This window comes from Solanum dulcamara, chromosome 11 (genome assembly GCF_947179165.1).
Source record: "Solanum dulcamara chromosome 11, daSolDulc1.2, whole genome shotgun sequence".
In the NCBI taxonomy this organism is placed as follows: domain Eukaryota; kingdom Viridiplantae; phylum Streptophyta; class Magnoliopsida; order Solanales; family Solanaceae; genus Solanum; species Solanum dulcamara.
Window position 1 is genome coordinate 53015496 of NC_077247.1, and position 26007 is coordinate 53041502.

General features: G+C 33.9%; 3 protein-coding genes and 1 long non-coding RNA gene across 8 annotated transcripts; 1 reads left to right on the forward strand and 3 right to left on the reverse strand.

The window, feature by feature from the left end:
- Positions 1 to 1989: 1989 nt before the first annotated feature.
- LOC129873452 (pathogenesis-related thaumatin-like protein 3.5) lies at positions 1990 to 4937 on the reverse strand. Of its 2 annotated transcripts, XM_055948551.1 has the most exons (4): positions 4465 to 4934; positions 4222 to 4368; positions 3666 to 4146; positions 1991 to 2767 (listed from the first exon to the last, which is right to left on the reverse strand). In XM_055948551.1, exons 1-4 carry the CDS (start codon positions 4523 to 4525, stop codon positions 2629 to 2631), a joined length of 828 nt encoding a protein of 275 aa, XP_055804526.1. In that variant the 5' UTR covers positions 4526 to 4934; the 3' UTR covers positions 1991 to 2628. The 2 variants fall into 2 exon arrangements, with proteins under 2 accessions (XP_055804525.1, XP_055804526.1); XM_055948550.1 differs by having other exon boundaries at positions 1990 to 2767; positions 3666 to 4368; positions 4465 to 4937.
- A 3055-nt stretch (positions 4938 to 7992) lies between these two features.
- LOC129873454 (cold shock protein 1-like) lies at positions 7993 to 9302 on the reverse strand. Its single transcript, XM_055948552.1, has one exon. It carries the CDS (start codon positions 8928 to 8930, stop codon positions 8160 to 8162), a length of 771 nt encoding a protein of 256 aa, XP_055804527.1. The 5' UTR covers positions 8931 to 9302; the 3' UTR covers positions 7993 to 8159.
- A 391-nt stretch (positions 9303 to 9693) lies between these two features.
- Positions 9694 to 12711, reverse strand: LOC129873451 (ferredoxin--NADP reductase, leaf-type isozyme, chloroplastic). 3 transcript variants are annotated; one of them, XR_008762720.1, is made up of 10 exons: positions 12393 to 12690; positions 12073 to 12307; positions 11769 to 11902; positions 11430 to 11508; positions 11195 to 11286; positions 11020 to 11097; positions 10539 to 10601; positions 10194 to 10428; positions 9859 to 9996; positions 9694 to 9743 (listed from the first exon to the last, which is right to left on the reverse strand). XR_008762720.1 is itself a non-coding variant. In XM_055948549.1 (9 exons), the coding sequence occupies exons 1-9, from the start codon at positions 12495 to 12497 to the stop codon at positions 9929 to 9931; spliced, it is 1089 nt and encodes a 362-aa protein (XP_055804524.1). In that variant the 5' UTR covers positions 12498 to 12711; the 3' UTR covers positions 9694 to 9928. The 3 variants fall into 3 exon arrangements, 1 of the variants encoding a protein (XP_055804524.1); XR_008762719.1 differs by having other exon boundaries at positions 9694 to 9769; XM_055948549.1 differs by having other exon boundaries at positions 9694 to 9996; positions 12393 to 12711.
- A 9724-nt stretch (positions 12712 to 22435) lies between these two features.
- On the forward strand, positions 22436 to 25768 carry LOC129874392 (uncharacterized). Of its 2 annotated transcripts, none has more exons than XR_008762878.1 (3): positions 22436 to 23065; positions 24366 to 24491; positions 25581 to 25768. It is a non-coding gene; the product is annotated as an uncharacterized LOC129874392 (long non-coding RNA). The 2 variants fall into 2 exon arrangements; XR_008762877.1 differs by having other exon boundaries at positions 22436 to 22591.
- The last annotated feature ends 239 nt before the right edge of the window (positions 25769 to 26007 follow it).

Genomic DNA, 26007 nt, shown 5'->3' on the forward strand with positions numbered 1-26007 from the left:
GATGTCTTCTGCCTCTAATTAAACCTTGTCCACACTCTTTCTTATATAATACCAAACAACTTCGATGAAAATTACCATAATTAAATTATATTCCACCATTTAAGTCGGCAATAAGGCTTTTACAACTTGGCTGCTCTTCTTCTTCTTGATGTAATTTTACTATAATAATAGGTAAAGTTTTATGACCACACATGAAATTAATATGCTGTAAAATGGCAATGGAGCAGTAGTAGACTAGTAGTGATTAAAATACCATTAGTAGTGAGTACGTAATTAGTGAGCAATGAAGGTTATCGCCAACTTCCGTACTGTTGTCCAGTTGATAACTGACTGCAAAATTTATTAGTATTATATAACACCATAGTACTTAATGCGAGCATGGGCCGGTGCCTTGTTAGGACGGAAGTAAGCATTTTGGATCTACGTACCGTAAAAATCATTGTTTTATTTGTTTGTTTACTATATATATATATATATATATATATATTATACGACACAACAAACCGCCATGAGAAGTTGAGATTTTATGTAATGTTAGCATCAAATATAAAGTGTTGAAGCACACGGTGCTACTGCTACCTCCTCTCAACTTTGGAATTATTTTAAATTTACATATAAGAGCTAATTATATTATTTTCTTACTTTTTTTAAAATTACAAAAAATTCTTAAAATTTATGAATTTTGCTTTCGAATACATAGGGGAAGGATGTATCCGAGCGAAGGGATGCATCAGAGAGGGGATAGAGACATCCGGATACAAAGGAGAGGGATTATCCGAGAGAAGAGGAATGTATCCGAGAAGGCGATAGGATTGTATCAATGAGAGGGAGTGATGTATCCAAAACGGAATTTTTAAATTTTTTTAATGAAAGATAATTTTAGACATTATAGTAAAATAATTAAAATATGTATTTGGGTAATTTTTCGTTATTTTTGGCATGTAAGATACTGTACGCCTGCAGAAAAATAGAGTATCTCTCCTTTCCTTTCCCTTAATATTCGTTATTTTTCTTGGTTTGTCTTATCAGATTACCACTTACAATAGAATTAGTATAAAAGGAAAGATGAAGATATAGATCAACGACACACAAAAGCAATGATTTACTTTATACAATGCATTATCTACGACGACACACAAAATTTGTATGTTGCAATTTGAGGACTTTCTGAAGTGGCAAAGCTTTTCTATCTGTTCTCTTTTTATCTCTTCAGGTTTATGTTATATCTAGCATCGTACGTGAAAGATCAAATTGAGAATTAATGCTTACTTCACATTTGCCGGCCGACTGATTAATCTCCAACTAGAATTTCTACTACTGTTATATTAGTGGACGCTTTCATATTGTGTATATCTTTTTTTCCTTAATGGGGATGTGATCATATTATTTTAGCCTAAGCTGCTTGCAAACGTCAATTGAATTTTGTATCCACATGGTGATGGGAGTGATCTCTCAAAGTAAATTTGACTTTGTAATGGCTGAGGATTTTTTTGTCGAAAATTTGGATAATTAGGTGATTGCTTTGAATAATTATCAGTGTATAATTGCAAGAACTAAATTCTTCTGTTTCGGCTATGTTATGAGCAAAATTAAATAAAATACTTACTACAAAGTGTAAAATATCCGATGATATATATAAAAAAATACTTCCTCTATTTCATATTAACTGAATTTCTAAAATAATGCACACATATTAAAAGTATTCAAAGACAAAATTTGAATCATATTTTTCTTTATTATGTTTTGTTTAATCAGCCTCATAAAAATAATTAAATATGAAATTATAAATATAAATAACTTCTTATTGGAGTATAACTTTATAACTAGTGTAGTTTAATTCCTAAAAAATTACAAATCTTCGTTAATACAAAAGATAAACATAAAAAAAATCAAATATTTTTCTTAAATTTTAAACAACTCAACTATTTTGAACAATGAAAAAAACTCTAAAAATTCAGTTAATATTGAACCGAGGAATAGTATATTGACATACATGTACTTGAGACTTCAACAATTTGGCGGCCGTTTTGTATTCTGTTTTTGCTGATCATGGTGAGTCCATCCTTTATTATATTACCTATAAGATAAGGTTATATTACCCTACTAACATCATCAAGGCAAACTAAATACGGCGGTCAATTTTAGACTACAAAAGATAATATCAAAATTATGCACACTGATCCATCATAAGTTACAAGACGAAATCCTTTTTAATAAGGACATTACTTGACAAATAAAAATGATGTTAGTCTCACGCCACCAAACCTTGTCTACACTTAATTTTATTTATTTACAAAACCTATCTGAATGCTAATTAATCTCAACCAACCATCTTTAATTAGTACTCGAGATAATTCCAGTTAATATATATATATGCATCGGCAAATTGTCCTTGTTTTTGTTCCCTTTGGTCTATATTCATGCTGCTGCTGTTTTTTTTAATTATCAAAAAACAATAAACAGAGATTCTCACGTCACATGGATACCAATTGTTGAAAGTGTCCAAAAAATTGGCCGACTTTGGCCTTTTGAGTTCACATGCAAAAGTTGGTATATTCTCTGCTTGCCGGCAACAATAACTTTGAAGGATTGTCCACTGCCCCACTTCAATTCTTAGAGAAAAGAAATTCACAAAAAAAGGGTTGCTAGAATGGTGATCATCAAGCTTGTTAAGAATGGTAATGGACCAGAGGATAAAATGCCACTGCTACTGACCAATGAAACGTTGCTGCCACCACCAGCGTATTGTCCTCCAGATGATTTCTGACTGCAACATTATATTATATATATATTAGCACCATCTTTTATTTAATTAAGGTGACATAATATTAACATGGATACTTAGGGCATGGACGGTGCCTCGATTTGTTAGGGACATAAGCAATCTACCAAATATGAAAACCTTTTTTAAAAAAATATAGGACTATGAGATCAAGCCAAAGATGAAAGCCTTATGTATGGTACAACGCACATGGGTCCCAACACCCTCTATTATATCAACTTTAGGTTTTGCTTCAAATCAAACCAACAGTGTAATCCTTTTTTGATGTGACCCATTATAGATGATCAAACGGTAATATGAGACATCACATATGTTCCCATTTCCGACATCATGAGATACACAACTTCAATTCCATCATCCGCTAACATTTGTAATACCATGTTACTTGTTCAACAAATGTCCACCTAAAAAAGGCCCTTTTGCATGCATATGCATGTTACTACATCTTGACTTAATAATGCACATGGCACTCCTAATACAGTAGGAATAAACAATTAATTGTTACAAAAAGTGCATTGTAAATATGCTAATACCGATAGTTAACGGTTAAAGAGTTCTTTTCTATCATACATCTTATGTTTATTGCGTATAAAGGATTAGTTAAAACTCAAACCTTAACTCATGATCCTATATATAGGAGAGAGAAATTAGTTGAAAATACTAAAAAGAAAGATATCTACTATAAATTTTGCAATTTGAAGTTGAGTTTGAACATGTAATTTATTTGAAAAAAATTAAAATATCTAATTAAATTTTAATGGTCAAAAAAATATGTGTGTACATATATTTCTAAATCCAACGCTAGTTTAGTTGAGTTAATTCAAATGGAGATATGAAGTTACTTGATGAGGAAATTGGAGAAACATAATGTGTATATATGTACCTAGTTGAAGGAGCAGGACAAAATGTGATGACATAATCTGCAGAAGCACAAGTGAATGTGCTGGTTCCATCATCATACGCATAGCTGTATGCGCGTGGGCATGAACTCTTGAAGAATTCCGAGTAATCCGTCGGCTTGCATGTATCAGGTGTAGCATAGGCCCCACTACAACAATACATTGGATCCCCAAACGCTTCACACGCACTCTTACACGCTACGCACTCGCCTCCACCTTCACCGGTACTCATCAACTTCAGCTCCGCCGGACATGGCCCATTAAGATCAACAACGCAACCAGTCGCCGAACAGTTTCCGGCGCCGGTCCCACCTTGTGGGGTTATTAACATGGGCAAGTTATAACCATCCACAAGACTAACGTCATAGAAGTCGAGCCCATCTGCGCCGTTGAGTGTGAACTCCGCTAGAGTCGCCGGTGGAGCAGCTCCGCCGGTGCACTCCAGTGTTCCGGAGCCGCAATCACCTGTTACGCAAGTGAATTTACTCGTAGTGGAATCTTGGGAACAAAAAGACCGACCCCATAAACGACCCGACCAACCTGCCGGAATAGAAACGGGAATGGCCTGTCCTGGATTCAGCTGAAATCCCGTAGGAGAAATCTGGGATGTTCCAGCACCGGATAATATCCCCGGCCATACTGTATAACTGCACTGGTTTACTAATGTAAATGTTGCTGATGACACCCCTGTTTTTTTTCCAAAAAATGAACAAAAATGAATACCAAAACATCAAACTTCACAACAACAACAACAACAATTATCAACCACAACCAAAACCTTACCTGAAATTAAGAATAGGAAATATAAAGTGAGCAGGGCAAGAAAAACTTGAGTTTTCGCCATTGTAATGATAATACTCTGTTTTTCTGTAATAAGTTGGCAATGTGGATCGGAGTCAGATATTTATAGGGAAAACTTTGGACCGACGTTAAAAGGGGAACACAACACCGCCACAGTGTAAGGTCGGCTCCGCTCAAAATGGGTTGTAAATTAAGAGAAGAGAGCTTTGGGATTAGGAGAGCTAATTCGTAATTTTAAACTTTATTTAAGAATGCTTTGTAGTACTAATCGTATGTGTTTAAGAGCGGGATTGCAGGGGGGGTTTAAATAGAATGTGGTTTAAGGTAATTACAGAGTTTAAAGAGAAGTAACAAGAGGGGGAACTTTTGGGTATGGGGAAGGTCGGGAGTTAATGACTGTTTAATTGGACGGGAAGAGAAGGCCCAATGACGTGAGGTTCATCACTTGGCGGGACCCATCTGTATGAAAAGGTCAAATAGTAGAGATAAGAAGCAAGTTGAAACCAGTGAACTGAACCCTCACCCGCAACCATTCATATTGTTTTTTATTCTATTTTAATTTTTTGTACTTAATTTTAAAAAATTAAAAAGAAATCTTTTGAGTAATAAAAACATAATGTTGAATTAAAAATGAATGTTAAATTTTATGATTTTAAATATGATACATGAAAAATTATAATTAAAAAAAAATAAGACAAACAAAATAAAACGAAGGAGCAAACAAGTAATGTTTCTAATATGTTTTGACGGTTTCTGTGATTCTGTCCCAAGATTAAAATCGAAATGGAGAAGTGGTTGCTAGTTGATGCTCTCTCCTATTAAAAATATATTACTACAGTAGTTATTTCAATTGTTAATATATATATATTTTTTTAAAAGGTAATTTAAACACACACTTACTTATAATTATGCTTATTAAATATATATTCCTAAAATGCGCAAAAACTCGAAAAACAGATTAAATAGGCCGAAGATAGAATCAATATTAAAAAATATAAAACTAAGATCTTTTCATAGTGGACAAAAAAATTAAAAAAGGAAACACAAAAGTGGTAATCAAAGTTGCTTATCCTCTACTATATGCAGTTTAATTGTAGGCTTTAACTACTTGAAAGCTGTAATTATTTATGAAAAAGTATTGAAGACCACATGTGATTCTGATTCCTCTTGCTGCAAGTATGGATTAACTTTTGGGTACGATGCAAAGCAAAAAAAGATTGGCTATTAACACACAATACTTGTTGCACTATTTCCAAAGGGAATAATCACTAGAAACCATTCAATCAAAAGTTTTACCATTATTCATTAAGCATTTACAAATGATATACTGTAACAAGTCAATGATTCTATTAGGCTCTATTGAGGATCAAGAAAGTGGACGAGAAAAAAGTGAAAATTAAATTGTATGTGTGAGTAGAAGGAATAAGTTTTGGATGTGTAATGCCTTTAATTGAACCCAAGTTACATATTAGCTTGGGCCCAAACACTCCCATTTAACTTTGCAATAAAAATGTTCCACACATATAGGCAAACGTATAACGCACAAACATTGATCGGGTGACTCAAAGTAAGTCTTAAAATGAAAAGTGAACTCTTCTTAACAAACATCTAGAAATCGAACAAAAACGTTTATGAGTACTAGCTTCCGCTTCATCTCCCTTCCAGTTTTGAATCTTAGAGAAAAAAATCAGAAGGCCGAAAAGCGTTCTGGTTAAGCACATAGTATCTTGAATCACTTCGTAATATAAATCAGTCCAACTATTAGCTCCAAGTCTACACTTCCAGGGAGAACTTGAACAAGAAATGAACTGAGTTACCGAATAAGCAAGACACCGCCAGTTTAAATGTTTATTTGACTGTGGCCAGGAAAAATTTCAAGGATAGATGCACTTGACAAAACTAATATGAAGATTCAAGGATCCAAGTCAACAGCCACCTCCTCCACAAGGAGGAAAGCTTGGTTTAAGAACATAACATGAAAGTAGAAATCTTCGGGAGTTCAGCCAGAACAAAAAGGCTCTTTTCATTTCCATATGATTTTAGAAAGATGTGCAAAAATGAAATAAAGCAAACAGACCTAAATAAGCCAATTGGAGAAAGAGGAGAGTACTAGTATGAACTTTGTCTCGTTAGTCACAACTATAATACCATTACCACAGGGTTATAGCACCATCGCTACCATAGAATTTGAAAGACCAGACTATTCAACAAAAGGACATTATGGAGCCACAAGTCTATCCTATATGATCAATCAAAAATTTCCAGTCTCTCTCACATGATCAATCAAGTTATCCAAAAGTCTAAATAAGGAATATGGTTCTATGTCAATCAACTATACTCAACATTCGCGAAAATTTTTCCCCAACTAATTCTGAAAAATAAAAACCAAGCTAACACTTCAATTGGCAGTTACTAATAAACGCAGCCTGGTGCACGAAATATCCGACATTCAAGAAAGATCCATCTTCCGTGAAAGGGATGCACCCCAAGGAGATGTAATATCGACAACCTACCTACCTACAGGATACACCAATATTCTATAAGTGATCTCTCACCACCCCCACCCCCCGGTGCCTTTCCCTGCCAATATCTCCTACCCTACCTACAGACACTTGATCAAATCTTTTCTTCCACATCTCCCACGCTGCCAATAAGTCATTGTTAGTGTTGTTTTTATATATTATCTCATCTTCCCATTTCAATCGTTTTTACTTGTTTATATGTTTAGCATTCCACCATTTTGTAAGATGGCAATAACATAAACAGGTGATAATTGTAAGTGTAAATGAGATTGGAACTACAAGGGAAGTGGAGAAAGATTCTGGCTCATGAAATTCCTTTAATTTGAGATAGATCTAACAGAAAAACAAATTTTAGAAAAAATCCTAACTTCAACAAGAACAGAACAGTTAGCTTAGGATACTTTGCTAGATTACTTGTTTGAAGACAACTCTTATTATAAAAGGGAAAGATCACGAGCACCATTTTGCTAAAGCAACAAGCTAGATGCCCATGAAAATGATGATTTGGAAATCCCAACTTCAACAAGAACAGAACAGTTAGCTTAGAATACTTTGCTAGATTACTTGTTTGAAGACAACTCTTTTCATAAACGACAAACTCTTTTTATAAAAGGAAAAGATCACGAGCACCATTTTGCAAGACCAACACACTAGATGCCAATGAAAATGCTGATTTGAAAATCAAACCAGTGTTCTGTTTGGCTATGTTGTTGTCGTTGTTACTTTGACCAAGAAAGTAGCATATTCCCGACAAACAAATAAGAAAAATAGAAATATAAACACAAGCAGAGATCACAACGATTCCAAATAGAGGGCAATATAGTAGGACAAGCTTATTATCAGGCTCACAACTGAAGTCACTCAACTTAATCAGCATCATGCATCATGTGAATTCTCAAGTTTTTCCCATGAAGCACAAATATATGAGTGTCTCTGTGTATTGTATATAGTATCATATTTATTATAAGCATAAAAGATTTTCCTGAAGTGCAAGAATTGAACCTTTAGCTTTTTTATATACTTGTATATAAATCCATCAACCAAAAACTTAACAGATCATATAGCTAATGAAATAACAACTGGAAAAACATGTCACTGAAAAGAAAATAAGTACTAAGAGGATGGAGAGAAAAAAGAGGAAGATCATATACATGATCAGTTCACACATTGGCTAGTGCATTCCCTAGCAAAGTGGCCTGCCTCTCCACAGTTGTAACACTTGCTTCCTCCACTACCACCACCAGATCTCCCAAAATTACTACCACCACCACCTCCCCCACCGGGACAGTCTCTTGCCAAGTGTCCTTGTGCACCGCATGTATAACAAGCCCCACCGCCACGACCGCCAACACGTCCAGCACTCGGGCAATCTCGAGCCATGTGGCCATACCCGCCGCAAGTGTAACAGCTACCACCACTCGCTCCTCCTCCACCACCACTACTACGGTCACAATCCCGAGCTAAATGTCCAGCAACACCACAGTTATAACACCCGCCTCTGCCACCGCCTCCACTGTTGCGATCACAGTCCCTAGCCAAATGTCCAGTCCTACCACAGTTATAACACTCACCAGCACTACGATATCCACCATCATTGCCGTTCCTCCGATAACCACTCTCACCACCACCACCAAAACCGGAATCACCACCACCGCGACTGTTACTGTTTCCCCTGCCATTACGGCCACTATCGAGAGGAGCACCATCAGGCCCAGTGACATCAATAGCCTGATACTTATCTCCCTTCACAGTCATGGTGAACTCCACTTTCTGGCCTTCGTAGAGGGAACGGTAGCCATCAGATTTGATCTCCGATTGATGAACGAATAGATCTTCGGATCCATCATCAGGTTTGATGAAACCGTAGCCCTTTGGGTTATTGAACTTGGAAACTGTCCCTGTCATTCTCGACGCCTCCACCGCCATTGTTAACCGATTCTCCACAAGCCCAAAGTCCCCAAACCCTTGAGAATGTTCTAATTCTATAACAGATTTTTTCTCTTTTTTAATACAGAGAAGCCTAGGGGGAACCCTAAAAGCGTTTTAAAAGGCGGCGTTAGCGCTTTTTCGGTTCCTAATTTGAGTTAGGTTTGGATCTAAGTTTGTTGCAACGTATCCAAGGTTTTGTTTGGTGATAGGAATAGTTGTATTTTTTTCATAATGGTGAGACCTATGGTAAGAGGATTACAAACTAGAAAATCAAATAATCGAATAAGTGAAAGTTTTAACTAAGAGTTAAACAACCACCAATTGAAAATGTTCATAAAACGATAAAGATTACAAAAATAAAATTATAAAAGAAAACATATAGAAGAATTACTCAAAAATATAACTGTAGAAAAGACAGCCAATGTTTTAAATAATGGCAATTCACTTCGAAAACATACAGAGGAACTACTCAAAAATACTAATGTAGAAAAGATGACATCTCTATAAAAAGATAGCCAATGTTTTAAATAATGGCAATTCCCTTCATAGTCCTTGACTATTTGAATAAAAGAAAACCCACATTATAAAGATTTTGATATATTATTTCTGATCATTTATGTGTAAAAAGAGATATTTTTTCTAAATAATAAATTCATAAAGAACTACAAAACTAATTGACACATACCTCAACAAGGAACACAAGGATATTGTAGTAGTATTAAGAAAATTAAAAAACAGGTTCATTATGCATAGACTGCGATTGAGGTTGATTCAGCTATATGTTATTGATCCAGGCCCTCAAGATTCAACCTTTTAGAGGGACAAATGCCAATACACTGATTCATTAAGAGATACAGATGAAAGATCAAAAAAAAAAAGGGAAGTCCCAAAAAATGAAATTAAGATTTCAAAAGGAAAAATTTACCTATCTACATGGATGCAGGGGAGAGAAGCATAAAGTTGGCTCATATTTGTACAAAGAAAAGTAAAAATATTTAGTAGACTTCAACATTCCATTGCTCTGCCTTCTTCAATTGCTTCTTGTAGTCCGCCCAGACAATACCTTCAAAAGTACAGCAAAATGTAAGCCTCGGATCGATATTTATACTATAGTAACATGCCCTAATCCCAAGCAAGTTGGGGTCGGTAAGATAAGTTCCGACTGTCCAATGAATCCATATTTATAGTGGATGAGTAAATTATGAGGATTTTATTAATGTGTGTGGAAAAAAATGACGACACAGTTTGGACGTATGTTACCATCTCTTTCAGCAAGTGAAGACATAATTTCATCAATTCCCTGCTCCATGCCTTTAAGTCCACACATGTAGATGAAGGTGTTGTCTTTTTTGAGCATAGTCCATAATTCTTCAGCATATTGAGCCATTCTGGTTTGGATGTACATCTTTTCACCCTTTTCGTTTGTTTGCTCTCTGCTCACAGCAAAGTCCAATCTGAAGTTTTCCGGGGCCTTCTCCTGCATTTTCTCGAATTCCTACAACAGAGCAACATGAAAAGCCCCAAGCTCAACATATTGATCAACTTTGCTAGAAATACTTTGATTTAGCAGAGTGAATAGTAGAGATTGATATGCTCGAAAATCACCTCCTTGTAAAGTAGTGAGCTGCTGGTGGGAACACCCAAGAAAAGCCATGCCAAACCGTTGAACTACATAACACCAAATCCATGTCATTCAGCAGATTAATGATCAGAGGTAAGAAAATGCTACATATGACTACAATGAAATTCTGCCGAACCTTGGAATAAACTACAATAACAACAACATACCCAATGTAATCCCACAACCTTTGAGTATCTAATGTTGGATATTTTAAATGTTTAATGAACATTCATCCTTGACTCAGACAACACTCAACAGTTCACGATTTTGTCCATCTAAAACTCTTACTTTTATCGGTAATTTGACCACATTAGATAGAACACTTAAATAGACACATCCAAGAAAAGACTTTTGAGGTAACCAAGCAATTTTTTCTTTTAGTTCTTTTCATTTCCCTAGCATGTTCTGAAGCCAATCAATTTAAGAATGAAGAAAAACAATCAAACAAATGTTTATTTTGTGTACCTTGTAATCCTCGTGTTTCTCAAAGAACATTTTCCACAGGAATGAACGGAAAGGAGCAATTCCAGTTCCAGTGGCAAGCTGAGAGACAAGTTCAAATAAGAAAGACCGCATAGTCAGATTGAAAAGCAGCAGATATATCTTAGATGACAATAATGGACCTACAAATAAAATTCACCATTATAACGGTGGCATTTGGATCTTTTGGCATGAGCATTTCTTTGCCAACGGGTCCAGTAATCTTGACCTCTGCTCCAGGCTTCAAGTCACCTGAAATATGTAACATTTGAAGTTACATATGTACAGGCCAAGCATTATCTAGTACTCCTACTATATATTAGGAACATTCAAACTAAAATAAAACAGATAAACCTTAACATCATCTATGAAATTAGGGAGTCTTTGATTCTTACATAAGAAGTTTGAGCAAACTCCTTTAACTTCTTCCCCTTTATCATTGATGTACACAAGCCTTTTGACGCACAGGGAAACCTGAAGAAAACCTCAAGTTCAGACACTTTTGTTCACCCTAAACTATGAGTAATATTAGAAATTAGTCTAATGTATCACCCTAGAGTTATCTAATCTCAAATTCGTACAGTTACATGTGATGGCAAACTTGCAGGCCCAAAAACAACTATGAGTATTTCTGGTATTTGTATAATGTATCATCTATAGTTGTTGGTAGAAATGATAATTGCAGGCCCCAAAATATGTGAAAATTTTCGAATAAATAGGAATATAAAACTTACGGTTTTGGTGTCACCGAAGTCACCAAGGGCACTGCTAGCAATGGAGTACAATCTAAGCTTGTGAGGCTTCCCATTGGCATCAACACCATCAGCAATCACACCAATGGATTGTCCTTCTCTATATGGGACCTCTCCTGATCAACCCATTAAAATTAATTCAGCTCACCAATATATACAACAACATACCCAATGTAATCCTGAGTGTGTACCCCTACCTAGTGAAAGGCTAGAGAGGCTATTTCTGATGTAGAATCAATTTATACAACAAAAGAAGAACCAATGATTTGTTAGATTAAGAGCATACCCTCAGTGCTAAAAACCATGTGCCAAGTTTCACCAGGTGCATCATCCCCAGTGATCTTAGTGTTGAGTAGACATCTACCAACATAAGGTTCCTTTGGCCTGAATTTGTTGACAACCACACCTTCCTCCTGTTTCTTTGAAATCTTCTCAACTTTAGCAGGAGCCTCTGTGGTCACTTGGGCTCTGATAGAAACTGATCTACTACCACCTGACACATTTCTGTAGTATAAAGGCACCTGTCATGACAAATTAATCCATAGTCAGTATTACACACTATATCACAATGTCCAAAAAATAAATTGGAATTGAATTGAATTTTACCTTGTTAAAGTTGATTTTGTCTGAGGAGATGATGGAGGTTCTAGTGGGAAAAGAGTTGGACTTGGATGAAGGAAGAGAAACTGCAGCACTTACTGCAGCAGCCATATTTTATGAATTAAGATTAGAGAGAAATGGAATTGATAATAAGGGAATGGTGAAGAAGGAAAGAGAATTGGGATGTTTTTAGTAGGGGTTGGTTAGTGGATTATGAATTGGGTGGAGGAGATTGGAAGGGACAAGGCAGTGGCAGATGTGAGGATAAGACTACAGCCTTAGCCTTTGCTCCTTTGGTACTCAGTTTCTAATTAATCTGTGGCCAACAACGACGTCCTTGATATTTATTCATTCCAACCAAAACACATATTTCATGTAACAATTCAACTTAAAACTTATATGCACACTAAAAAAATCTTCTACTATCTTGGAACTTATTAATTATCTGCTATTACCAAATCAATATTAGTACATGTTAAATCATTTTTACACGATTATCTGTTTGGCCATATGATTTGATCAAATTATCTTGAAATATTTTTGAGTTCCTAAAAATTGGTTTCGCTCACAATCTTTAAAAAAATTATAAAAAAAAATACATGTCCAAACACAATTTTAAAATTCCAAAATGTATGGTCAAAGGGGAGGTTATATAAGGACATGCAAGCTACTGTATCTGTGGTCAAGAAGCATTTAAGGCTTTCAAATTGATGTCCAGTTAATAACATGATGTTAAGATGAATGAAGTTATATGGAAGTAAAATCAAACATTGAATCAGGTGAATTTCTTCGTGTTAGTAGTATCCTTTTTCCTTTTCTTTTTTAACCTTTTACATATTGAGAGCAAAAGAAAAAGAAATGTCTTTTATTTAGAAGTTAAAATGGAATTGCGACATAAACTGTTAGTGTGTGAACATTTTAACATTTTATTAAATTGCAATTTTAGCAATTGTCCATTGATGACATTTAATGTCATCTTTATTATTCTTTCTTTAGTGCATAAAAATGTCTTTCATTATCATCTTTATTTAGTGCAAGACTAAATCATTCCATTATGTATTTTTAATTTAATTATCACTAATAAGTGGTGCACTAAATCATATTATTATGTATTTTTAATTTAATTATCACTAATAAGTGGTGCACTAAATCATAATGGTGCACTAAATCATAATGGTACACTAAATGATGATAATGATGGCATTCTATTATTTTTTCATCTTTGTATGATTTTCTCTCCTATAAATAGAGAGGTCTTCTTTGTTTTGAAGGGAGAATAAGAGAAGAAAAAATTGAGAGAGTTAAGTTTATATAAAAAAGAGAGTTCTTATTAGTTGAAGAGAGGTGTTCTTTGTGTAGAGCTTTAAACTCAACTCTTGTCCAGAGTTTGTTGAGTTACATTTTTGTGATAAGGCTGTTGTATCCTGGAGGGGACAAGTCAAGAGGACTACTGCTGGACCAGTGAAACAATTTACTGCAGTGGGCTTGAATCTCCTTAAAGAGAGCGAGATATCCGCGCCTCAGCCAAGAAGTGAAGTTAATTTCTTCATTTTATTTTTTAATTGTAATTTGTAATCTTATAATTTCTCCAACAATTTTAAGGAGATTCAATATGGCTACAATTGAAAAATCCGCGGATATCAAGATGGGAGATCTAAACAAACCATTTCGGTTTAATGGTAATCATTTCAAGAGATGGAAGGGTAAAGTACTTTTCTACTTAAGTCTTCTCAATGTTTCATATGTGTTGACTCAAAAAAATCCTAATAAAGTTGACATCCTCTCCATGGATAACGATGAACTAATTTCTCATCAAGAGAAAGTGGAAAAGTACAATAATGATTCCTTCAAGTGTCGGTATTATATTCTTAATTGTCTATCTGATAATTTTTATGATTATTATGATAGAACTTACTCTAGTGCAAAGAAAATATGGAAAGCATTGCAGAGTAAATATGATACCGAAGAAGCTGGAGCGAAAAAATATGCTGCTAGTCGATTTTTTCGTTTCCAAATGGTGGATGATAAATCAGTGATAGACCAAGCTCAAGATTTTATAATGATCGTTGGAGAGCTCAGGTCTGAGGAAGTCAAAATTGGAGACAATCTTATTGTTTGTGGCATAATAGACAAACTTCCACCTTCATGGAAGGAGTTTCAAAAAACTATGCGCCACAAACAAAAGGAAACCTCTCTTGAGACTTTGATCATGAAAATCCGCATGGAAGAGGAGGCAAGGGGCCAAGATGCACTTTTACAAAATGAAGAGAGCAACATCACAACGAAGGTAAATTTAGTTACTTCAAAATATATTACTCCTGAATCTAACAAAAATACCTCTTTGAAGCCTAAGAAGAAAAAGTTCAAGAAAAATAATGGTAGACTTTCCAAGAAAAATAATGGTGAAAATAGCCAAGCACAAAATCAACAAGTTTATGATAAAGGACCGTGCTTTGTCTGTGGCAAGAGTGGGCATATTGCTCGATTTTGCAGATACCGGAAACGTGGTCCTATACCTCAGGCAAACGTTACCGAAGAGCCTTTTGTGGCAATGATTACAGACATAAACATGGTTGAGAATGTTGATGGATGGTGGGCTGATTCTGGTGCAAACCGTCATGTCTGTTATGACAAAGATTGGTTTAAAAAATATACTCCTTTTGGAGAGCCCAAAACCATCATGCTCGGTGATTCTCATACTACTCAAGTGCTTGGAACGGGAGATGTCGAATTGTGTTTTACCTCTGGAAGGATATTAACTTTGAAAGATGTACTTTATACTCCTTCCATGAGAAAAAACTTGATGTCTAGTTTTCTTCTTAATAAAGCAGGCTTTAAACAAATTATTGAATCTGATCAATATGTAATTGTGAAAAAAGGTATTTTTGTGGGAAAGGGGTATGCTTGTGATGGGATGTTTAAACTGAATGTTGAAATGAATAAAATTTCTACTTCTGTTTACATGCTTTCTTCTACTAATTTTTGGCATGCTCGTTTGTGTCATATTAATGATCGTTATGTTGGAATCATGAGTAATTTAGGATTAATCCCAGTGATTAAAAAGAATTTTGAAAAGTGTGAAGCTTGTAGTAAAGCAAAAATCACTAAAAGGCCTCATTTTAAAGTTGAAAGAAAAACTGATTTATTAGAATTAGTTCACACTGATATTTGTGAACTTGGAGGAATTTTAACTCGTGGAGGAAATAGATATTTTATCACTTTCATTGATGATTTTTCTAAGTTTACATATGTTTACTTAATGAAAAATAAAAGTGATGCTTTTGAAAATTTTAAATTTTTTCTCCATGAGGTTGAAAATCAGTTTGGGAAGAAAATAAAAAGAATTAGAAGTGATAGAGGCCGTGAATATGAGTCAAATGAGTTTAATTCTTTTGTTAGATCATTGGGAATAATTCATGAAACTACTCCTCCTTATTCTCCTTCATCTAATGGTGTAGCGGAACGGAAAAATAGAACTTTGGTTGAATTGACTAATGCCATGCTTATTGAGTCAAATGCACCTTTGAATTTTTGGGGTGAAGCTATTTTGACTGCGTGTTATGTGTTAAATCGAGTGCCTCATAAAAATACTAAACTAACACCTTTTGAGTTGTGGAAAGGTCATAAGCCAAATTTGGGATATCTAAGAGTTTGGGGTTGTCTAGCCTTTGTGAGGCTAATGGATTCCAAAGTTACAAAATTGGGTAAGAAAGTTACTACTTGTGCTTTTCTTGGTTATGCTTCAAATAGTACAGCCTATAGATTTTTTAATCTTGAAGATAAAATTGTAATAGAATCAGGTGATGCTATTTTTCATGAAAATAAATTTTCTTTTGATTCTAAAAATAGTGGGGGTCAAAGAATTGAACAAAATATTTTATCACTACCTAGTTCTTCTTCTTCCATTTTAAAAAATAAAGAAATTGATGATTTTGAGGTAAGAAGAAGTAAAAGAGCTAGAGTAGAAAAAGATTTTGGGCCTGATTTTTATGTTTTTAATGTTGGAGATGACCCTTTAACTTTACAAGAAGCTTTATCTTCGTATGATTCTATTTTTTGGAAAGAGGCTGTAAATGATGAAATGGAATCACTAATTTCTAATAAAACTTGGAAGTTAGTTGATTTACCACCAGGTTGTAAAACAATTGGTTGCAAATGGGTCTTACGAAAAAATTTAAAACCAGATGGATCAATCGATAAATATAAGGCTAGACTAGTTGCTAAAGGGTTTAAGCAACTAGAAGGCCTAGAGTTTTTTGATACTTTTTCTCCGGTAACAAGAATTACATCCATTGGACTTTTAATTGCTATGGCTGCAATTTTTGATTTGCATATTCATCAAATGGATGTAAAAACTGCTTTTTTAAATGGAGAACTTAATGAAGAAATTTATATGGAACAACCTGAAGGTTTTGTTGAAGCAGGCCAAGAAAGCAAAGTATGTAAACTTACTAAATCCCTATATGGCTTGAAACAGGCACCAAAGCAATGGCATGAAAAGTTTGATTCCTGCATGATTGAAAATGATTTTAAAACAAATGAGTGTGATAAGTGCATATATCATAAGTCTTGGAATAATACACATGTTATTATTTGCCTATATGTTGATGATTTATTGATCTTTGGCTCGAATATGAATGTTATTGATGATACTAAGAACATTCTTAGAAGCCATTTTGATATGAAAGATCTTGGTGAGGCAAATTTTATTCTAGGAATAAAAATTACTAGAACATGTGATGGAATTTTCCTTGACCAGTCACATTATGTTGAGAAAATTTTAAAAAAATATAACTTTCTTGATTGCAAGCATGTTTTAACTCCTTTTGATTCAAGTGTACACTTGTTTCCTGTTCAAAGTGAAATTGATGTGATAAATCAAAAGGAATATGCTAGCGTAATTGGAAGTTTGAGATATGTGACTGATTGCACTAGGCCTGATATTGCATATGCAGTAGGAGTACTTAGCAGGTTTACTAGCAAGCCAGGTAATGAACATTGGCATGCTATAACAAGAGTTATGAGATATTTAATTGGAACAAAAACTTGTGGTTTGTTCTATAAAAAATATCCTGCTGTACTTGAAGGCTTTTCTGATGCAGATTGGAACACTTTAGCAGGTGATTCCTGTTCTACCACTGGTTACATTTTTACATTGGGTGGTGGTGCTGTTTGTTGGAAATCAAAAAAACAAACTATAATTGCTAACTCTACCATGGAGGCTGAACTAATTGCTTTAGCTTCAGCTAGTGAGGAAGCGAATTGGTTAAGAGATTTATTATTTCAAATACCTTATTTTGAAAAACCAATTCCTCCAATTTTAATTCATTGTGATAGCACTGCAGCAATTGGTAGAGTTTAAAATCGTTATTACAACGGTAAATCCAGACCTATAAGGAGGAAACACAGTAATGTAAGATCATATTTGACAAGTGGTACCATTAATGTTGATTATGTCAAATCTTGTGAAAATCTTGCAAATCCTCTTACTAAGGCCTTAACAAGAGAAAAGGTCTGGAGCACATCGAGGGGGATGGGATTGAAGCCTATAAATACATGAGTCATATATGAGGAAACCCAACTTGGAGACTAGAGATCCTATAACCAGGTTCAATGGGAAAAACGAATCATATGATGACTTGTTGTGAAAAAAATGCACTATTTTTATTCCCTCCCTATGATGTGAGTGCATTGTTTCCTGTAGTGAATTGAGGAGGTTGAGTTTTAAAAACTCTTAATGAAAATCTGTAGCCCGTATGGGTGGAGTGTTAAATTTACAGGAGCACTCTTGATAGATTTCACCTATGTGAGTATGGAAGTAGGCCGCTTCCTATGAGAATTAGGCTTATTCTCAAAAGCACTCATAAAACCGGGATAGCACAAGGCCGTAATGTGCTGGCTTATAAAGCTCGTGACAATACCTTGATTACTATGTGTGAGCAGTAATATTTTATGTCCCTTAAGCAGTCATAGTTCAAGTCTGAGACCACTACGATTCTGGAGTAAAAGTTATTGTTTCACTAAGTGGAGGTTCAATGCAGAGCACACCTTCATTATGTATAGTAATCTTCCTTCAGCTGATAAACTCTCTTATACAATATTAAAATGAGTGGGGGATTGTTAGTGTGTGAACATTTTAACATTTTATTAAATTGCAATTTTAGCAATTGTCCATTGATGACATTTAATGTCATCTTTATTATTCTTTCTTTAGTGCATAAAAATGTCTTTCATTATCATCTTTATTTAGTGCAAGACTAAATCATTCCATTATGTATTTTTAATTTAATTATCACTAATAAGTGGTGCACTAAATCATATTATTATGTATTTTTAATTTAATTATCACTAATAAGTGGTGCACTAAATCATAATGGTGCAATAAATCATAATGGTACACTAAATGATGATAATGATGGCATTCTATTATTTTTTCATCTTTGTATGATTTTCTCTCCTATAAATAGAGAGGTCTTCTTTGTTTTGAAGGGAGAATAAGAGAAGAAAAAATTGAGAGAGTTAAGTTTATATAAAAAAGAGAGTTCTTATTAGTTGAAGAGAGGTGTTCTTTGTGTAGAGCTTTAAACTCAACTCTTGTCCAGAGTTTGTTGAGTTACATTTTTGTGATAAGGCTGTTGTATCCTGGAGGGGACAAGTCAAGAGGACTACTGCTGGACCAGTGAAACGATTTACTGCAGTGGGCTTGAATCTCCTTAAAGAGAGCGAGATATCCGCGCCTCAGCCAAGAAGTGAAGTTAATTTCTTCATTTTATTTTTTAATTGTAATTTGTAATCTTATAATTTCTCCAACATAAACTAATTTTCATTTGAATAAGTTTAAGATTAAAAAGCATTCGGAATTTTTATTTTAAACATTTACTACTCAAATTTGGAATCTCAATTACATTTTTCTGTTACAATAAAACTCCATCTCTCTAGGTGCATTCGACCTCAAGTCCTTCAATGGATCTCTCACAATTTTGAGACTTTGATTAGTCCAGATCTTTTTCCAATTCACGCCATGAGTTTAATTCCTCAAGAAGTTTATATGGTGAGCTTAGTGAAGATGATGAGCTTGTTCTTTCAGCCCATTACTTCATGAGGCCATCATTTTGGCCCATCAATTATCAAATGTTCCAAAGGCTTTGCTCTTACAAGTTATCATATTCACATTTTTCCATGAGTTGCTTATATATACATCCTGTCAAAAGCTTCAACTAACATCACAAGCAAGATTTCACATTAATTAATTAGTATCAGAGGTATTTTATCTTTCTATGTCATCTTTTCCTGGTTATGAATGTCAGCAACAAGTAAATTGAATGACAACTCTCAAAAAAAACATCATTCACTTCCTCTGCCTCTAAAAACTTTAGTATGTAATCTGGAATTGTTGTCATAAATTTTAGAACGAAATATACTCACAATGGATAGCTGTATACAAATACAGTTGTCTGTAGAATATAAGTAGATAGATATGGACACACCATTTGATTGAAGTATCATGGTATGTTCCAATGGTGGGTCTATTTGTACTGCCTCGGATTTTAAAACTTCAAAAAGTTTCTCAAGTAGTTGGATGAGGTGTGGATTCCTCAATATGTTTTCTCTAATCAAGAGAATTAAAATGATTATGCGGTGATGATGACAAAAGTATAATCGCCTATTTAATCAATGCGACAAATAGTTGGGAAGAAAAAGTTGGACGCCGATTTTTTCAGTTATAAATAGAGTTTGTGAAAGCTGGCTTATGTTATCTTTTTAGAAAGTATGCAGTCACCAACCTAAAACAACTGTATATTAAAAAGACAGATTGAAAACGTCCAGTATCCAGCCTGGGGCCTTTGGCGCCAACTTCCATAATTCACTCTGCTGTAACAAGGTCATGGATTGCTCACAGGGGCAGAGCCAGAACTTTTGACAAGGTGATTCGTAAGGTAAAAAGAATACTCTCTAGTCAGACTCAAGCCCGCAACAATGAGGTGCAATTCATATTGTGTTGAGGGGATTCAAAACTTAATATTGTATATATCCCCGTAGATCCACCCCTGATTTCTCCTTCCTACCTATTCTCTGGGATCTAGAAAGAATAGAAAAGGTTCCTTCGTGAGAATGCTGCAGTTCTTTATTGAAATTTCATGGGTCAAGAAGGGTGTTTCTATATTGGAATCAGTTTTCTATACTAGTCCAATCTTGACTCCTCATTTTGTCAAATTCAGGGCTGCTTTGGCTGGGTCAATCGACTCAGCAAAAGAAGGTGGGCTTCAACCAAATCAGCCTTTTCTAAAGGAAAAGAAAAAGTCATGTGCTCACATTTGCCACTAGGAGTTTAAGAAAAGTCAGCTGCTATATAGTAACTCAATTCAGCACTGAAAGCTGAATCCAGTAAATAATTAGATTCGTACTATTTCCCAAATTAAATACTTAGATATCGTACTAACAAATATGTTAAAAATTGACACGTTCTCAACATATGATATTACAAAAACAACAAAGTACCCAATGTAATCCCACAAATGTGGTTTGGAAAGATTAGCATAGGCAAACCTTACCCCTACTTTTGTGGGGTTAGACTTAACATATGATATTCATTTCAAAAAAATCAAGGTGTCAATTACTTAGTCGCTTTTTCTTTTTATAACAATAGAGGCGTTCAAACCGATGTTGGGGGATAAAAGATAGAGGATAAGACTTCTAACGATCCTTTTAAGATACATAGATTATCCTAAATGCCCATAGCTACAGGAGCTAATAGAAAGGGAGGGATACTCGCCTCTTTTCCAAGAGAGCCATGGGAGTCCACGTTTGCGTGGGGCCGGGTACCACACATATGTGGTGAAACCCGACTTGCCTTTTCATGGTCGAGCTTCTTTTCTTTCCTCAGAGTTGGGATCTCGCTAACCTCCTTTCTGTGAAACTCACTTTGTTGGATTGTTGGAGGCAGATGAGCCCGTGCAAGCATCAGAACATGCATTCTCGCGATCTACAGAGAAATTCTCAAGGATCATTGTGAATTACTTGGACCTCCTCCTCTCTACCATGGCGAAACTATTTATATCCTTTAATTTAAGAAATACCAGTACAGAGCAAACCACTTTCTTCATACAAAGAAACAACTAGTTACAAATAGAAAAATAAATTATACAAGTATTGAGCGAAACTCATTGACATCAAAAATTCATCTGCATTTCTCTTACAATAGTTTGCTAAAATACAATTTATCACAAATCTTATATATATATAAAAGAGAATTTTAAGTCCGCCTACGTAGCAGTCTCAGAAATTCAGGAATTATATCTAACTATTATTTCCCCTTTCCTAGGCAGTGTTTAGTTTTAAAAATTCTCAATTAAAATTTTAATTATATTTAAGAATTCAATCGTCACTACTCAAAGACCGCAAAAGCCAATAACGTCTCCCGGGAAAAAAGAGACACTTTCAAAAACTCTTTCTTCTCTCTGACTCTAGTTCACTTGAAAGTGAAGCCAACATTGACTTTCAATGTCAATCGCAATTAGAGCGTGTAAAAATATCGAAAAAGTGTTATTGATTTATTATTATTAGGTTAACGATTATTTAATGGTTTTATAAAAAATAATTATTGGATTATCGGTTCGGTATTGGTTTTATAATATTAGGTTATTGGGTTAACGGTTATTTAATGGTTTTATAAAAAATAATTATTTGGTTATCGGTTCGGTATTGATTTTATAATATTGGGTTATTGGATTAACGGTTAACCCATTAAGACTATAATAATTTGGTAATTTAATTTTTAGTTTTTTAACCATACACAAATATCAAACAAAAAATATTAATATAAATATATAATAAGTTAATCACTATATAATACTATTTAGTATTTTAGTGTTTACCCTTTAGGCTTTGTCACTTTAGGTTCAGCCGCAAGGGTTTGCAAGTTGCTACGACGACAGCTCCAAGATTCGTATATTTGTTTTAAAAGTTTTTCTTATTGGTTAAAACCGAAAACCGAACTGTTAAAGACCAAAAATCAATAAACTAATAACAAATATCTTATTGATTTGGTTATCGATTTAGTGTATTTAAAAACCAAAAATCGATAAATCAAATTGATAATACTTAAAATCGAACAGAACCGAACCGAATCGACCAATACACACCCTAATCTCAATTACAACCGCAATTGCAATCGAAGGCTTCTTATTCTCTTCCTCTTCCCATTTGTAAGTTTAATCTAAATTTTTTTGCAATTTTTGTTATTTGATTAGGTTTTCATAACTGATTTGTTGTATTTTGGGTATATTGTGGACTTTCTCTGTGAAGTTGTGGATTTGGGGTATTTTTATTTTGATTTCTCTCCGATTCTGATTCGCTTGAAATTGAAGCCGACAATAGCATTGAAGATTTCAATTGCAATTACAACCGCAATCGCAATCGAAGTCTTCTTATTTTCTTTCTCTTCCCATTTGCAAGTTTCATCTTCTTCTTTTTGCAAGTTTTGTCAGTTTGATTAGGTTTTCATATCTGATTTGTTGTATTTTGGGCATACTGTGGATCTATGAAGTTGTGGATTTAGGGTATTTCTACTTTGATTTCTCTCCGACTCTAGTTCACTTGAAATTGAAGTCAATAATGGCATTGAAGATTTCAATCTCAATTGCAATCGAAAGCTTCTTATTCTCTTTCTTTTCCCATTTGTAAGTTTTATCTAATATCTTTTTGCATTTTTTGTTACTTTGATTAGGCTTTTATATCTGAGTTGTTATATTTTGGGCATACTGTGGACTTTCTCTGTGAAGTTGTGGATTTGGAATATTTCTATTTTAATATTTATTATTTTTGTTTATTAGATGTTTTTGGTGATTATATTGTAAATATTATACCTTTCCGATGGTAATTTTTTTGTTTAAATTTATATGATTGAATTGCTTAACCAAATCACTTATTAGCAATAACACATGTTGAATTCCTCTATATAGGTCTTAACAATCCCTCTCTACGATCAAGTCTTGATTCTCCCATTTAGTGTACATAGGGGTGTGCATTATTTGGATTAAATCAAAAAATTAAATTAAATTAAACCGAATTTTAATTTGAATTGGTTTTTTGATTTTTTTGGTTTGGTTTCGAATTAAAATTTTACTTTTTTTGATTTTTTTGGTTTGGTTTCGGATTTAAAAAAATAAAAACCGAAAAATCAAAAAAATTGAATTATTATATTCATCCCTCTTTTTTTAGTTAAATAATTTTTATTAGGATTAGTAATTTATCATATTAGGACTAAGCCCAATTCACTGGTCATTCTTATTTCCCTAAATTATAGGTATTAGGTTATAATATTTTTAAACTAGAGTTAATTTCATTGAAAGTTTCATTATGATTTAGTTTATATTTTATGTTTGAACATCTATTAGTATAATTTAAGTTATTGTGTTTAAATTTTAGTCGTAACTTATATTAGAACGTATATTTACGAGATTTAATATTATTACTTCTCCTTGTATGTAATTTTTATTTTATTTTAGCATGCAAATATAACTTTGATTATGTTTTTAATTATTGACATAATCGAATAGCCAAATCGAAAAAAACCAAGAGAAAAACCAAACCAAATCAGTTTTTTTTGATTTAAATTGAATTACACTTTTTCAAAATCGAAAACCAAAATATCGAAACCGAAAAACCGAATGCACACCCGGGAACAAACACTAATCTACATTAAAAAAAATACAATTCAAACTTTATTATACTAGAAAGAATTGTAGTACCCAAATTATAATTAATAGAATTTATTATAGAAATCCACTACTGAGGCGAACAATTAAATTTAAACATATTGTTCTGAAGGTTCGGTTGACAAGTAACTAATAAAGTGATTTAGTCATGCTCCTGGAAGATTATTTCTGGTATGGTTGTCTCCTTAATCCAAATTGGAGTTTAGTCTCGAGATTCATTTTATTAATTTCAAATGTTTGAATTTTGTTTATTTTATTGCAGATTTGGAAGCAGAAGTTGATGCAAATGGGGCTAATATAGAGGACCGAATTACCAAAATATGTTATCTATGTTTTTGCCATGGATGCAAATTCGCTTTCTTCAAAAACTTTTGAAAGAACAAAAGCTGTGAGTTTTACTAAATCTTTTGCTTTGTAGATTCTTTAAAGTAATTGAGGCCTTTGATGTTGCTTTTGAGTTCGAATAAGAATAGGAATAAGAATCATATATAAAATCCTATTTGGATAAGGATTATAATGTAGTAGTGTCTATAAACAAGGCTCAGTGTAATAACGTAGACACACAATTCAATAATATTTTTCATCCACAATAGATCCTTGTAGTCGGATTCTTCCTCGAACCCTGTGCATAACGGGAGCTTAGTGCACCGGGCTGCCCTTTTACCTATATTTCTCACATGGGTTGTAGGGTCAAACGGGACATAATAATGTTGATACAATTACATGTGCAATGGCGTTCACTAGGAGTTTTTTTTGGAATCAATATAAAAGAGAAGTGTGTCCAAATAGAATGGAATTGATATTTGTGGCTTCATACAGGCACTCAAATTAGTTCGGGATTGATTGACAGTAGTAGTTGTTGTAATTTTACTTATGTGGTGGTTGAAATCAAGAAGCCTGAACCATTAGTATTTGGGATTGTGCAGTTTCTTTCCCTCTTATTTCTACCCATGAATTCATAATTTTCGATCAAAGTTACTCTAATTAGATTCCAACGCTTCTTTGGTGACTTTTATATTCTGACTTTTTGTGAGTTGTTCATCATTTTCTCTTTCTTTGTTAAAGTATGTTTTGCTAATGGGAGTTTGATAGATATTTACCTTAGTATGTTTAAACAAGTTCTTTTTTCATGTTTTTAGTAGAAAAATTCTTGCACCAATCGCACCATTAAAAAATCATGTCAGTCCAAAAATTATCTGATAGAAATATTATTATCCCAGCAAGTTGAGCAAGTTTTCCATCCTAATATGACCAAGAAAATTGAGTTCTTTGAGGAGAAAATTGATGTTTCTCTAATATGACAACTTTGTGTGGAATTGAGTATTGCGTCCAGGGTTCTTTCTTTGAACTAACAAAAAAGAAAATGAAAATAATGGTTGAATTTGTTTAGAACTTGGTTAGGAAATTACTGAAATAAAGCTGCCATATTCGTTAAACATTCATCTGGCAACTAAACTTTTCTCAATGTTTATGGCAGGTTTCAAAGTGAAGGATAGCATGCTAACATAGAATACAATATGGATCCAGCATCATACAAGGATTTTATGTAGTTCAACCTTCAAGATTTGATGTACTAAGACTATTGATTATTTTTCTTGATAAACTTTGAGATAATTGTATGAACACAATTTAGCCAGGCTTAATAAAAGCACATTCACATTTGAATTTTGATCATGTTCATTTTTTTTTTTGCAGAGACTAACAAGTGGGATATAAGTCTACCTTTTAGATAATGAAAAAAAAAATCCAAGTGTTAAGCCCCCTTATGTGAATTTGCATGATTCCAATATTTCAATTGGGGAGATTATGAAAATTGTGGTCTGACACTTACGTGGTATCAAACAAAACAAACTTTTATCCATGTATATTATCGAATGTTGGAATAGTTCACCACCACGCTTTCG